Source organism: Chamaea fasciata, unplaced genomic scaffold (genome assembly GCF_029207755.1).
Source record: "Chamaea fasciata isolate MVZ Bird 193981 ecotype frontalis unplaced genomic scaffold, bChaFas1.0.hap1 SCAF_2, whole genome shotgun sequence".
NCBI classification, from domain to species: domain Eukaryota; kingdom Metazoa; phylum Chordata; class Aves; order Passeriformes; family Sylviidae; genus Chamaea; species Chamaea fasciata.
The window spans coordinates 40686480-40699742 of NW_027094087.1; the positions used below are offsets into that span (position 1 = coordinate 40686480).

The following is a 13263-nucleotide window of genomic DNA, read 5'->3' on the forward strand; positions in this document are numbered from 1 at the left end:
GAGGATCAAACTAAGACTGTGATTCTTGGGATGCATGGTTTATAAAGATTGCAAGGTGCAGTGTCTCTTTTCTCATGTTGGCACATAAGGTGTTGCATTGGTGGGAAATTCCAAGCTTGCTGCTCCTAACAGGCTTCACAGCTGTGTGTAAGAAAAACTGGTAAAAGGCTGAGGCATGTGCTCTGTGAGGATAATTGAGCACAGTTATTCCCTCCACCTTTATTACACACATTTATTATCAAGTATTACAGAGGCCAGTTTTTATCTTATAATAAATTCTGAGAATTCACATCTCAAACTAATGTAATAAAAATGGCAGCATCAACATAGTAGTAGGAGACACTTAAAAAACCTGTTGGCAAGTACTTATAAAAACTGTTACTGCAGATTGAAAATCAAGTGTTTCTTCAATACAATATGCCATTTATATGAAAAAATTATCTTAAAGTGTACCTTAAAGGAATGCAGTTATTTTCCTGAACTTATTAAAGCAAAGACAGAAAGGGCAGCTATTTTGATGGAAAACATAAACACCTCAGTAAGTAAAGGTCAAATAGGGTTTCAACAATGATAAAATTGTTGAAATTATAATTTTCACTGTACAATGATAGCTTTTCGCAGTACAAAGTAAGCTGCAATAAACAAAGAATGAAACAGGAGTTTATTTAGAAACGCTGAGTCATGTTATACATAAACTGCTGGTTTTCTTTGTATTTTAAAAAGGTTTTAATTTCCTTTTTACCAGTTTGAAATAATTGAAATTAATATTAAGCTTTGAGGTTACAGTATGTTTACACAAAATTTTTCATTAGTCATAATAATTGACATACCCACATTAACTCAAAATGTTGAAAAATCAAGTATTAATTTCAGGATTTTTTTTCTCTTTTTACCTCTCTCTTTTAGAATTGGGTAGAAAAAGCAGAGAAACAGAAACTGTTATCAGACACCCTTGACCTTTCCGAGCTGTTTCATCCAGACACATTTCTCAATGCTTTACGCCAGGAGACTGCAAGGTGAGGGGAAAATAGTGTGCCTATTTGTGCTAATGTGCCATTGTTCTTTATGTGTGAGGATGATTATTTCATTTTCAGGACACAGATCCAAAAAGTTATGTCAATTGCTGTCATCGGTTATCTTATTTTCATTTCTTGCCTTGAAGTAAAATAGCTGTTACCTGTTTAAGTGCTGATGGTTATTTTTCTCTTTTTCAGTTAGAGATGTATTTTTTTTCAAAATAAGACTTAGTATAATATTGTACACATTGAAAATACATTGGATTTGGTTTTGTGTTTGATATCCTGTTGTTACACGTCTTTAAGATTTATTGTATGTGTGTTTCCATTGCAGAGTAATGAGGTGTTCAGTGGACAGTCTTAAATTTACAGCTTCATGGAAAGGGCAAATACAGGAAGGCAAGCTCCAAGTTAAGGTATTTTACTAGGATGTTTTACTAGAATTTTATGAGGATGTTTTATCAGTGTAGTCCAAGTCATATGTCTGTAAACTTCCTGGAAAACTGAGTTATAAATAATTGGTATACCTCAGATAAAAGGGCTGGTTAATAGTGTACAGGTACTAAAATGGCAGTGCAAAATTCCACAGAAATTAGAAAAGGAAAGTAGTTAAGTTTTTTCTCCTCCCTGGTCACTGTTCTCATTTTAAAATTAAGTTTATTGCTCCATTTTCTTCAGCCACTTAGATGAAAATTGAAGCTGCAGTTTCATGAGTTAAAATATTGCTCTTGTCCAGATAGACGAGTGGCCTGTAGCCAGAGGAAATCCACATGAAAATATGTGAGTCTAAGGCTATGTGTTAGCAGTTTTTAATCACTGAAAGGAGACTGCTAAGGAAGTAAACCAAAGTAAACTGTAAGATGACTAGTTTTTGATGTGAAAAAACCCAAAAATTTTTTATGACCAGTTAAGCCTACACCCAGCAGATGTAAAGTCACCACTGATTGCTTTGACAGCAAAGTAGAGGTGAATCCTCAAATGGTTTAATTTAGCTTCTTAACATTCGAAGTAGAACTGCCACTTTGGTCAGCACAGGTCTCTGTGCACCTTTTTTATACTTAATTTTGTAGGGAATTGACAAAGTAAGTTTTCTGTGCTGTGTCTTCCTACAGGTACGTTGATCCCAAAATGATCCTGGACAGCTCCAAATTCTGTGTTCAGCATGGAGCACAGCCCTTAAAACCACATCCTCACAGAGACACTTGTGCCCATTGCAGGGCACTGAACAGCAACTGTGGGCCCACATGCAGCTAAAGCAGGGATTGCTGGATTAGGATTAGAGAACAAGTGGCAGGGCACCTTCTCTACTCTGATAATGCAGACAGACACAAGGCTGTGGGAGATATTAGGGTTCAGGGCTGGCTCCTGACACTGTCAAAAATTAATACAAAATATGTAAGTTTTCATATTCCTAAATTAAATGTTGTAAGGCCAGTAAAGATAACTGTAATCATCCAATCAGCCCTAAATACAGTGCAGTCTTTTGAACTTTGTTGAATTAATTCCTGTTGGAACTGGAGAATGTAATTTTGTGATTTTTTTAATCTTGATATTTGAGTAACGGTTGCCTGCTTCATTTCATAAGAAGCTTGAGAAGACAGGGGTGTAGAACTTGGAGATAAATAAACCAAGGGACTTTTCGGGCTTGGAATAAACCTGATATATGACAAACCTTGGAGCCTGCAAATCACATGGTCTGAGGTTACAGATTCAGCCAGGGTTTCTAGAGGCCATAGCACTAAGTCAAAACTGAGTTTTACATCTCAGACCAGTCATTCTAGTAGGCGAGCTATCAGCAGCAGACTGTAGAAGCTTGAAGTTCTTCAAAACTATCTTAACATTTTTGAAAAATGTCAGAAATCAATGTCAACTTGTAAATAACATTATCTCAGTAGATTCATATATTAAAAAAATATCACAATGTTTTACAGTTGCCAGATTAAAGTTGCTGCTTGGCAAATAAAGAATGAAAAGAAAGCGTTTTGTAATAGTACTCCAGTTTTTATTAAAGGTCTAACTGAATTTTAGATATATTACTGTCTGAGAATTTATATGGTAAATTTTTGGCAGTACTATTTAAAGTACACTGTTAGCAGTCTGTATCGTGTAGTCAGAAAGGTTAACATATATAATCTATTTCTTTACAAGAATGTGTCATGTTCTAAGAGGGATTGGAAATCAAAAGAGAATATTCTTTAAGAGGAAATTCTCTGCCCTGGGAATAGTACAAACGGTTAGGTGAGCAGTTATTTTTAGCAAAACATAAGAATCCTGTCAAGTTTCTTCACTTGATTTGAATATTATCTTGTCTTCTGTAAGAGAAATACTCATTGATTTTCTATTAGTAAGAAATCACTAGTATTTTCACTGCTCCTTTTAATCATTGATGAACAGAAAGGATTTGGAACCCTTTGCACTGCTGAATATTTAGATTTTGTTACCATGAGTCCTTCCTCATGCTTGTGGAGAGCTGAGGAGAAACTTTCCTATGAGTAAAGCTATATACTGCAAGAAAAATCATTCTCTAAAATGTGTCTTGTTTGATAAGGATCCTTTGGATTGTACACTGAAGTTGGTTCACCTGTGCAGTATGAATTTTAATACTGGTAAAGTAAATGTTGTATCTGCAGTTTCAAGAATTCAGGCTAATCTTGTTGAATGGGAAGCTATTCTGAGTGGAAACTCAAAAACAACAAAACAAAACAAAAAAACTCAATCAGCAGAATAGATTAGTCCTTAAACACATACTGTGGTGAGGTAGCTGGGACCTTGTTTTATCCTACATAAATCAGAAATTGTAGTTTACCAGACTCCCCTACAGGAACCAGACCATGGTATAGGCTGTTCTGAGGTTTATCAATCTCCATTGATGCTAATGATGTTGTTTCACTTTATGTAACTAACTCCACCGAGGGACTTGATTCTGTACTCACAGAGTTGGGGGACTCTGTTTCAGGGTCTGGGAGAGTTGTGCCCAAGTCCCTGAATCAACAAATATTTAAAAGCCTAATAGAATGTCTCTGTTGAAGGACTGGCACAAGTAGGAACGCAGGTGAATTTAAACCTGATAGTCACACATACTTCATATAACTTTCGTAGTAAAACTGTCAGTCATGGTTTTGAAGGCATGTTCTTCAAGATTTTTTCTTACTTTCAATTTTAAAAGGTTTTGATGGCTTAGAATTTTTTCTGTGATAAGGAAAAGAGGAAGGAGATGTCTTTATCATCATGCTTTCTCAGTCTTGCCATGATTTTAAAAAATGGCATCAAGCTTCAGCAGTTGTAGATAGTTGATCTTTCTATGCCTAAAAATACAAATAATTTACCCTGTGATCATCTGCAAGTTAGAAGCATTCAGTGCTTGAACTGTCAGTGAAACTACAAAGTAGGCAGAGGAATACTAAATCAGGCCAAGAACACACCTTAGTCTTGTATGAATTATCAACTCAGATGTTAAATTATCATTGTTAATTCAGGTGATGGTTTAGATGTATGATGTGGAGTGGATCTCCTCTAGTGGGGTGTGATGAATATTTGATTTAGAATCAATCTGTATAAAATTACACCTTCTTCAGTATCACTTAGAATCAATCTGTATGAAATGACACCTTCTTTAATATCACTCCAGATTGCTTTAACAAAAGGTACTGAAAATGTATGGCTATTGCACTGTAATCACATATTGATATGCAAATTCATTGCTTCTGTTTGCTTTGTGCACTGATTGTGCTGTTGTACGAAAGCAGAAAGTCATTCCTTTTGGCATTCCATTTTCTGTATTGTAGAAAAGAGTGAAAGAAAGGAAGAAACACGGCAAGAGACTTATTGCGTAGAAGTAATATGACCTTGGGTAGAACTTAATGTACCTAATGAAAAATAAAAAATTATTGAAATTATCAAATGCACAATATGAGTATTAATATCAAAACTATAGTCTTGCAACTGATGATATATTATTATAAGGCATCCTGAGAGGTCTTTTTTTACAGTATACCTCCATCCTGAAATATCAATAAATTAATGATGGAGGCCTGTAGAGGTAATGAAGTGAAAATATGACTTCCTGAAGTCTGCTGCACTTTGCGTCATGTCATGGAAAATTATGGCATTCATTAGTAAAGGAAAATCTTATGCTGAGGATTTGAAATTTGGAAACTGACATGCTTTGGATCGTGGTATCAGCACATTTTCTACAAAGGTGTTTTAAAGAAACATAGTCTGGAATGTGTAAAAATAACTTTTTTGAACCAAAACTAGTACCAATAGCTGTGAGCTGCCAAATTCTTTTTAAGAATTTAAAAATTATGGTCAACTTCTGCCATTACTCTCTGCTAAGCTTCCAAGATACTTTGATGATATTACAGATGCTGTGAAATTCATGTCTTTCATAGTACTTGTAGTTTCTCTATACTGTTTATTTCAGGAATGAAAACGTGGCTATGGGCGTACTCAGCCAAGTGGTATTGGAAAGTACATTGTTCTCGTATTGTTGGGGTTTTTCTCTTAATGTCTTCTAATATTAAATGAAAGTAAAAATTTGGTCTTAATCTTCAAAGGAGTTTCTACTATTGGTTGAAGTTTTCCAGGAGATCAAATGGTATTATTTTTTCAATTAGGTGACCCACTTCTATAGAAATTTTTTGCAGAGATGTTCAGGGTGGCCAGACCTTTGAACACCCTAGCAACAAACTTTAAAACCTCTTCATCAGACCACTCTTCATGCAATAACTTTGCCAGCATTATTTATTAAACTATGGTCCCCAAAAATATTCCCTGCAGAAAGCAAGAAGGACAGAAGGAATAACATAGGAGATGAATCTTTCTAAAATTTGTGTGAAAGTTCGACAAAAAGTCTACTCTGAACTTTCCATTTGAGATTGTTTTGGTTCAGGTTATTTGGTGATTTCACTGTAAGTCCTAGTCTGTATGAAACACAGATTGCTTCAAAGAACAGTCAGTTCTCTGGTCACTGTCTGTCCAAGCACACAGCTTTGTTCAATGTCTTTATTAAGTTCCATGTTTTATAACATTTTTTTTTAATATTAGCATATGTACATCTGCATCTTACACATTGTGAGGAAGAGTCCCCAGTTCAGCGTAAAAAGTACAAGTTTAAAGAAGCAAATTCTTGAAGAGTGTAATGCCTGTCTATAATAAAAAGAATAATTAGATATTAAAAATGCAAAATGTAATCTTACTAGTTTACAGTTAATATATTATTAATGAAAAGCCCCTAACACTTGGGAGGAAAGCATTGCTTTTGAAGCATGACAGTAACTGCCATTGTGTTACTGTTTAATTCCATCTTTTCGTGTCAAATAAATAAATTTAGAACACTAAAACTTACCTAAGGAAATTATATCCATTATATCTTCCATGATACTGATCTTCATTGTAACATCATACTTCAACACCTTTTTGCAATCTGATAGATGTGTCAAAATTTCTTGCAAGGGAAAATATATTAGAAAATGACATTTTTTTCTCCATTTTGCTTATGTGATCACTCATCTAGTTTCCAGCATCATTGTATTTTCTAATTCCAGCACTGCTTTATGAACCTTCCATTTGGTGAAAGCCAACCTCAATATGATAAATTTAATTCAGGGCTTTAGTATGATACTATAACAGACAGATGATTTTCAGATTGTAGCTTCTGTTAGAGATCTGCTTCAGCTGGAGAGTTAGCCTTTTGAAAAGTTTCATGAAAGTTATTATTGAGTTAAGTTTTATCACTCCTAAAACTGAAGTTCTCGCTTCAGCAGGCAAAAAATACTATTGTTGTTATCCTTATTATTATTATTATTATTATTATACTAGTAGTATTTGTACTGGGGAAAATAAAACAATCAACAAATACTGGAATTTTTTTAAGGAATCAAGAATAGATGTCACTAACTTAGGGAGAAGAGAAAATAAAACATGTAATTCAGAGGCTGAAATTAATTAAAAGAAAACACTTGAAACAAGTTGCAAATGAAGCATTGCATAGTTATTTAAAGAAGCATCTCTGGTTCTTATTTATCTTTTTGCCACACAACAGTATATGTAAGAAATCTTGAGATTGTTAAATAAAATTTTCTCTCATATTATTTCAGTATATTTTGTTTGCCTCTGCTGAAGCTGTGTAGTTGCACATTCCATTCTTTGAAAGCTGTGCTCAGACTTCCAAGCAGGAAGTCATGCTTATTGCAGTGATTGTTCTTCTCTTCTTCTAGACATGGTAATGATTGTGAACTTGGCTGTTGCCATCATAATTCCATTAATCTAATGCCAGGCAACTGCAGTTTCATAATTGGTGACATTTACAGGTATTTTTCTCTGACGTTTCAAAGAATGTGAATCCAAATCAGAGGAAGTTCACAGTGAAGTGTGGTCCAGATCTTGCTTTTAAATCATGTTTCCTATTCTCACAAAGAACATAACAGTAATTAATTTCCTGTTATTTAAAAATTTGGTCACAGTAAAAAGGTTCATCAGTTATTAAAGCACAGTATAATCATTATTGACATTTTAAGTCTGTTATTTATGTTTGAATACTTTATATTTCCATGGCAGATCAGTGGCTTACAACTGGAAGGGTGTTGTTTCGATGGAAATCGACTTTCAGAAAATCTGCATGATTCTCCCAGTGTGTCATCTGTTCTCCCTTGTTACATGGCCTGGATTCCACAGGTACTAAATTATTAAAAGCCCTAAACTTTCAAGACCCATAATTTGGTTTTTTCGTTGTAGTAGCTTTTCAGTATGATGTTGCTGACCTGTTTTCTTTTTGTTTCAAAATAAAAATCCCAATCTAGGAAAAGCAGTTACTTACTTTACTTAAAACAGAAACTTATTGTAATTTTGTTAATATTATTTAGCTCATATTGCTTAGTTGAAAGCAATGGCTTTATTTCAGTCATACCTTTTTTCCTTTGTCTTTTAAAAACATTAACATATTTTCAAACATATATTTAGTAAATGTATAGATATGTTTGGAAGTTCATTCCTAGAATATATTTTCTTTGCATTTTAAATATTAAAGTAAAATGCAGAGGCAATATAAAAAGAAAGGATATGATGTAAGCTGTAAGCAAAGAAAGCCTTTCTCCTACTTAAACTAATTTAAAAAATGCCAGTGCTTGCAGATTTTAAGATGAAAGCAAAGCAGTCCAAACAGTAAAAACTGTTACTGCTTCTGCCCTCCAATTGTCATAGCAATCTCTGATAACGCAAGAAGTCACGTAGAATGTATTCAAGGATGTGTCTTTTAACTGATAAATTACTTACTATAGAATTCATCCCACCTACATTTAGGAAGCCCATTTCACCAGAAGATAGCTGGGATAAATCTGTCCAGGTGTGACTCTAGAGACAGCCTAGACCACTATGATAACCTTTGTAAATTGTGGTAGATATTGTGCAAGAAGCTCCATTGCTAACACACTGCTGTATCCCAGCTTCTTTTTCTCTCATTTTTATTTCCAGCAGGGGAAATATAGCATTATATTATAGTAACAGCATTAGAAGGATAAAGGTCAATGGATTTAGACCTTGAACACAGAAGTAAATGTTAGCCACCATCTTGCACCATTGCTCCCAGCTTGGTTAGGAAAGAAAATACTGGAAATTTTCGAAAAAGAACAAAAAAAAAAAAAAAAGAAAAAAAAATCACAAAGCCTCTTACAAAGTTGACCAGTGAAAGATTTTTCAGTTTTTCAGTATTTACAGGGTTTGGTTTTTTCAGATAAATAAACAGATTTCTAATTTACTTGAGAGGTGGTGCACGGGATAAATACAGAATTGCCAGACATTCTAATATATTGGCTCAGTGGTGGATGGTGGAGGATGGTAGTATGTGTGATTTTCTATAGTAGCAACAAATGGAAACTCATTTTAAAGGAGAATTCAAAGTAGTCCTCCCATTGTTCTCAAAGACATTCATCTTCTGATTAAAATAAAACAGATTTTTTAGTATTTTTCTGAATAAGACTATTTTTTTAAACTCCAAAGGTAGGATCCAAAAGTTATATGTGAAATCAACAGAGTTTTTTATGTATAAAATTAAAAAATGAGATACTTCAATAATCAATGAATTAAACTTTTTCAAATGTACTTATATTTACCATATATGTCCTTATGTCCATATAAGATGTCCATACTAATGGACATCTTTGTGTTGGAAAAAAAATACAATTCTTATAAAACACAGGTCATAACTTGTCAACTGCCCAGATTTTAAATACAAAGTGTCTCTAAGGAGAATTTTTTCTGAATTGGTCTACCCTTGAGTTGTTTTACAATCACCGTAAAAATTGACTATAATCAAATACTGTGCTCAGAAACCAAAGCGGAATTGGGTATCATGCATTTCCCTTAATTTCATTACCTCTCTTTAGGAGAAGAGTGCATAAAATTGAATATATTGTCTTAGTATTCTTAGGTTTTGAATTTATTTTCTTTTCTCCATACATGCATCTTTTGAAATCTAGTGAGCAAAAGTATATGTATAATGTAATGCTTTGAAGTAATTGTCAACCAAACTTAAAGTAGCCCATAGGATTTCTCTGAGAGAAGCCTCTCAAAATCCTGCAGTGCTCTAAACAGAGTATTTTGAGCTACTAACATTATGCTTATTATCATTAGACTGTGAAGGTCCTTTCCAGTTTTAATCCAGTGATAGATCCCATGCTGTGAAGCATGTCACTGACAGGAATGGAACTGTGTGAGGCAGTCTGACAGAGAGAACTTTTGGACTGCACTTAAGCCAAGAACATCAGGATTTGTGACTCAAAAAGACTTCCACAGAATGGCTTTAACTGTCCAATAATGTGGTTCCTTAAAACATCAGTGGGATTGAGAAAGGCACAAGAACAGATATTTTGTCCCTCAAAAGTGAAAAAAACAGGTCTTTGAAGGCAAACTGTCCAGCTTCTGGCTCCCAGCTTTGGCAAAACTTAAATTCTCTGATTAACATTTTTCTCTGAGTCTGGCCTGCATTTTGTCTTCTTCAGTAGTGTTAACCAAGGGATAAATGGAGTAAGTACAATCCCTCTGAGAACAACTGAGTTACTGATTATTAAGTTACTTTATGCAGATATTACCACACATAGACCTTCTGCAAGGATTGAAACACTGTTGTCCAAAAGACAGGGGAAGTTGATTTTCAAAAGGAACAACAACATTCTTCAGTAATGGCTTTACACTTCACATGCAAGGCAAAGTGCCTGAAACAGTTATTATTTGCATGTTTCCTTTTTCCTGTTTTTAGTTATTTTCTAATATTGGAGCATCACTAACTCACATTTGATGTGATTTGAGTTAAAATGACACTCATTTTTATTTTAAATTCTTTTCTGACAAGTGTTCTGCTTTGTTATTTGGTTCTTGAAAATCTGACATTTTCCTGTTGACAGGAAGGGACATTTAGAGTGTGATGGAAAACATGCTTAATATATATCAGTTGAATCAAACCCTGAACTATTTGTAGTAACTAAATACATCATGTCTTGAAATTAAGTGCTATAGGAAGTCTAGACAGAGTCTTTGGGCTCAATTCTGTGGTCACAACTATGGACAATGCCCGTGCTAAGCCCTAGGGAGAAACTGCATCCAAGGCAGTTTGTAGTACAGACAGGAGAGAGGAGCAATTCAAAAAAGCAGCCTGGAATGTGTGGGGTAAGATTTTGGGGATTGTAATTCCTGCAGTATGATTTTTGCAGGTATCACAGATCACACCAGGAGCTGTGCCATAGCAGGAGGACAGGGTTGGATGCAGGAATGGAGGGGGCAATAGGGTCTGCCAGGGCACAGGCACCCCAGCACTCTGGCCTGCCAGGGTAGCTGCTCCCTACACTACAGCACAGGCACTCCTGAGCAGCTTTCTCCCTGTGGGAAACTGATCAGCACTTCCCTTAGCCTGCTTCACAGACCCTTTGGATGCGTAATTTTTTGGGAGGGTTATAGCTGAATGAAGATTTTTATGTGTAGTTCATAGGGTCACCCCTGTTATTTACTTCCTGGTGGTGGAGTTATAGAGTGAGCAATTTTTCTGAAGTCTCTGCTTCATTGGTAATCCTTCTCCTTAAGAGAGAATGAAGTGTCCTGAATGAAGACTTTCTTGTCCAAGGCTGCAGTGTCCAAACTGTATCTTAACTTCAGATACCATACCAGTGGAGATTATTGCTTTATCATGTTTTGTTGTCTTTTTACATGATAACTAGGTGCTTGTTTGTTGACAGGATGCATGTGGTCCGTATTCTCCAGAGGAATGCATATCTTTACCAGTCTACACCAGTGTGGAGAGAGACCGTGTGGTGACAAATATTGATGTACCTTGTGGAGGAAAACAAGATCAATGGATTCAGTGTGGTGCCGCTTTATTTTTAAAAAATCAGTAATCTGAAATCTGCATTAACTTGTGAAGTTAAGATATATTTAAACATCTAATTTCTTAGTTACTAAAAAAGAACTTTAGATTCATTGATTTTATATTTTTAAAGCAGTGGTTTATTAATTCCTGGGTTTTTTTTAAGATGTATTCAAATAACTTTACTTGATAGAACTTCAGTGTATCTTTGTGGGATACTGTAAAAATTAACATGGCACTATTAACTTTAGCAAACTGCTAATTTGGATTGTTTCTCTAGATTGTAATGTGCTGTATTTCTTTCTTGAAGTTGTTGAAATCTCTTCCGGTTTGCTCAGGAATATTGAATAAAATTCAAAGTCAGCATTTTTTCTTTGATTTTTTTTCATTATCCTTTTGATACTGTTATTCATTTGTGTCTGTTATTTAATAAAATAAAATTTTAAAACTTACCTTTTATAACTGAAATTTAATGTTTTACTTGAAGATAAGAATCAGGATAAATGTTTCAGTCTCTTTTAATGACTTGTTTTTCTTGTACTTATATTTCTTTGTATAGGTTGCAAATAATAGGACTTTGATGAACTTCATGTGGAATTACAAATTCATGTGGAGTTACAAAGTTGGATTATTATCATGGGTGTTATCCAGAAGTTACTGAAAAAAAAAATTACGAAACTGTACTAAGTTCCAGTAAACATGTGCACATAAAGGCCTGCAATAGCCAAACAATTCCGTAGACAAAAACAAAATAGAGATTTCCATCCAGTTGTTAAAGAAAAGACAGAGGGATATAATAGTGCTCTTGTTCTGTGACATGAGAAATGCCTGGAATCTTGTTCTTAGTGGAGGATACCCAAGTTTGATTTCACTGTTTTGTGATGTATTGTGTTTGGATGCTGTCATAGCATTGGAGTGCAATTAGACAAAATCCTAAAATCCAGTCAGAAGCAGCATTACTGATGTCTCAATATATCAATAGAAAGTGTCTAATTTTTAAGTGAAATTACACACCTCGTGATGATATTTTTAAAACCCAAAGGCAAAGCACGTGGTTTGGTTGGAAAACAAAATAGATGCTTTGGCTCTGATGTATCTGTTAGATTTTATATTCATTTTGAAATAGTTTTTAAATTAAGAGTATGTTTCACTTTCCTGATACTTTTCATTGATGGTTTGAGGGAGAGAGAAGGAAAGCAGAGAAAAGATTGGCCCCATCTGCAGGTCAGCTTCCTGAAGGAAGTATTTTTCTCACTTCTTCTCTGTTGTTCATGCCTCAAACTTGGTCTTTTGTTTCTATTCGGAAAGTTTTCCATTTTAGTTGTTCTTCTAATTAAAAGCTGTCCTACAAAATTTGATATACTTGAACATACATTTTTAAAATTGAATCCTGTCTAAAAGCAGAATAGACAATACTTTTCAGATAATTGCCTCATCTTCCTTTATATATTTCACTCTGATTCTTGGGAGAGTAAAAGGTTAGCAAATTTGGAAAAAAACTGTCTCTGAAGAAAATTTGGGGGAAAATTATGAAGTCTCCATCAGAACAAAAGCACTTGTGTAAATCTGTGTACAAGCTCAGTGAGAATTTAGTGGGTGGCTTGTCCAGAGAAAATATTCTGCCCTACTAGACTTCCTCAGAGATGAAAAGTTTTGCAGAGGACATACTTTTAATTCTCATAGGCAAATGTAAAGAACATGCTGCAACTTTTCCTTTTGGATCCAACATTTTCATAACCTAGACTGAATTTCAGCTCTTACATATTTCAAACTGAGGGGTCAGTGTACTGGCTCTTATGAATTCCAGCTTCTCTTTTGTGGGCAGGTAGAGAAATACAGATACTCTGCTGTTCAGATAACTACCTGTTAGGACAAAGATGTCTGGAAAATGATACA

General features: G+C 34.6%; 1 protein-coding gene across 1 annotated transcript in view; it reads left to right on the forward strand.

Annotated features, from left to right (window-relative positions):
• Window positions 1–11780, forward strand: part of DYNC2H1 (dynein cytoplasmic 2 heavy chain 1) — a 145060-nt gene extending 133280 nt beyond the window's left edge. Inside the window, exons 86-89 of the mRNA XM_066175749.1 lie at window positions 907–1016; window positions 1351–1432; window positions 7575–7691; window positions 11240–11780. Coding sequence (XP_066031846.1) covers window positions 907–1016; window positions 1351–1432; window positions 7575–7691; window positions 11240–11398 — 468 coding nt within the window. The 3' untranslated portion in view covers window positions 11399–11780. The remainder of the gene's footprint in view (window positions 1–906; window positions 1017–1350; window positions 1433–7574; window positions 7692–11239) is intronic.
• Window positions 11781–13263: the final 1483 nt, after the last annotated feature.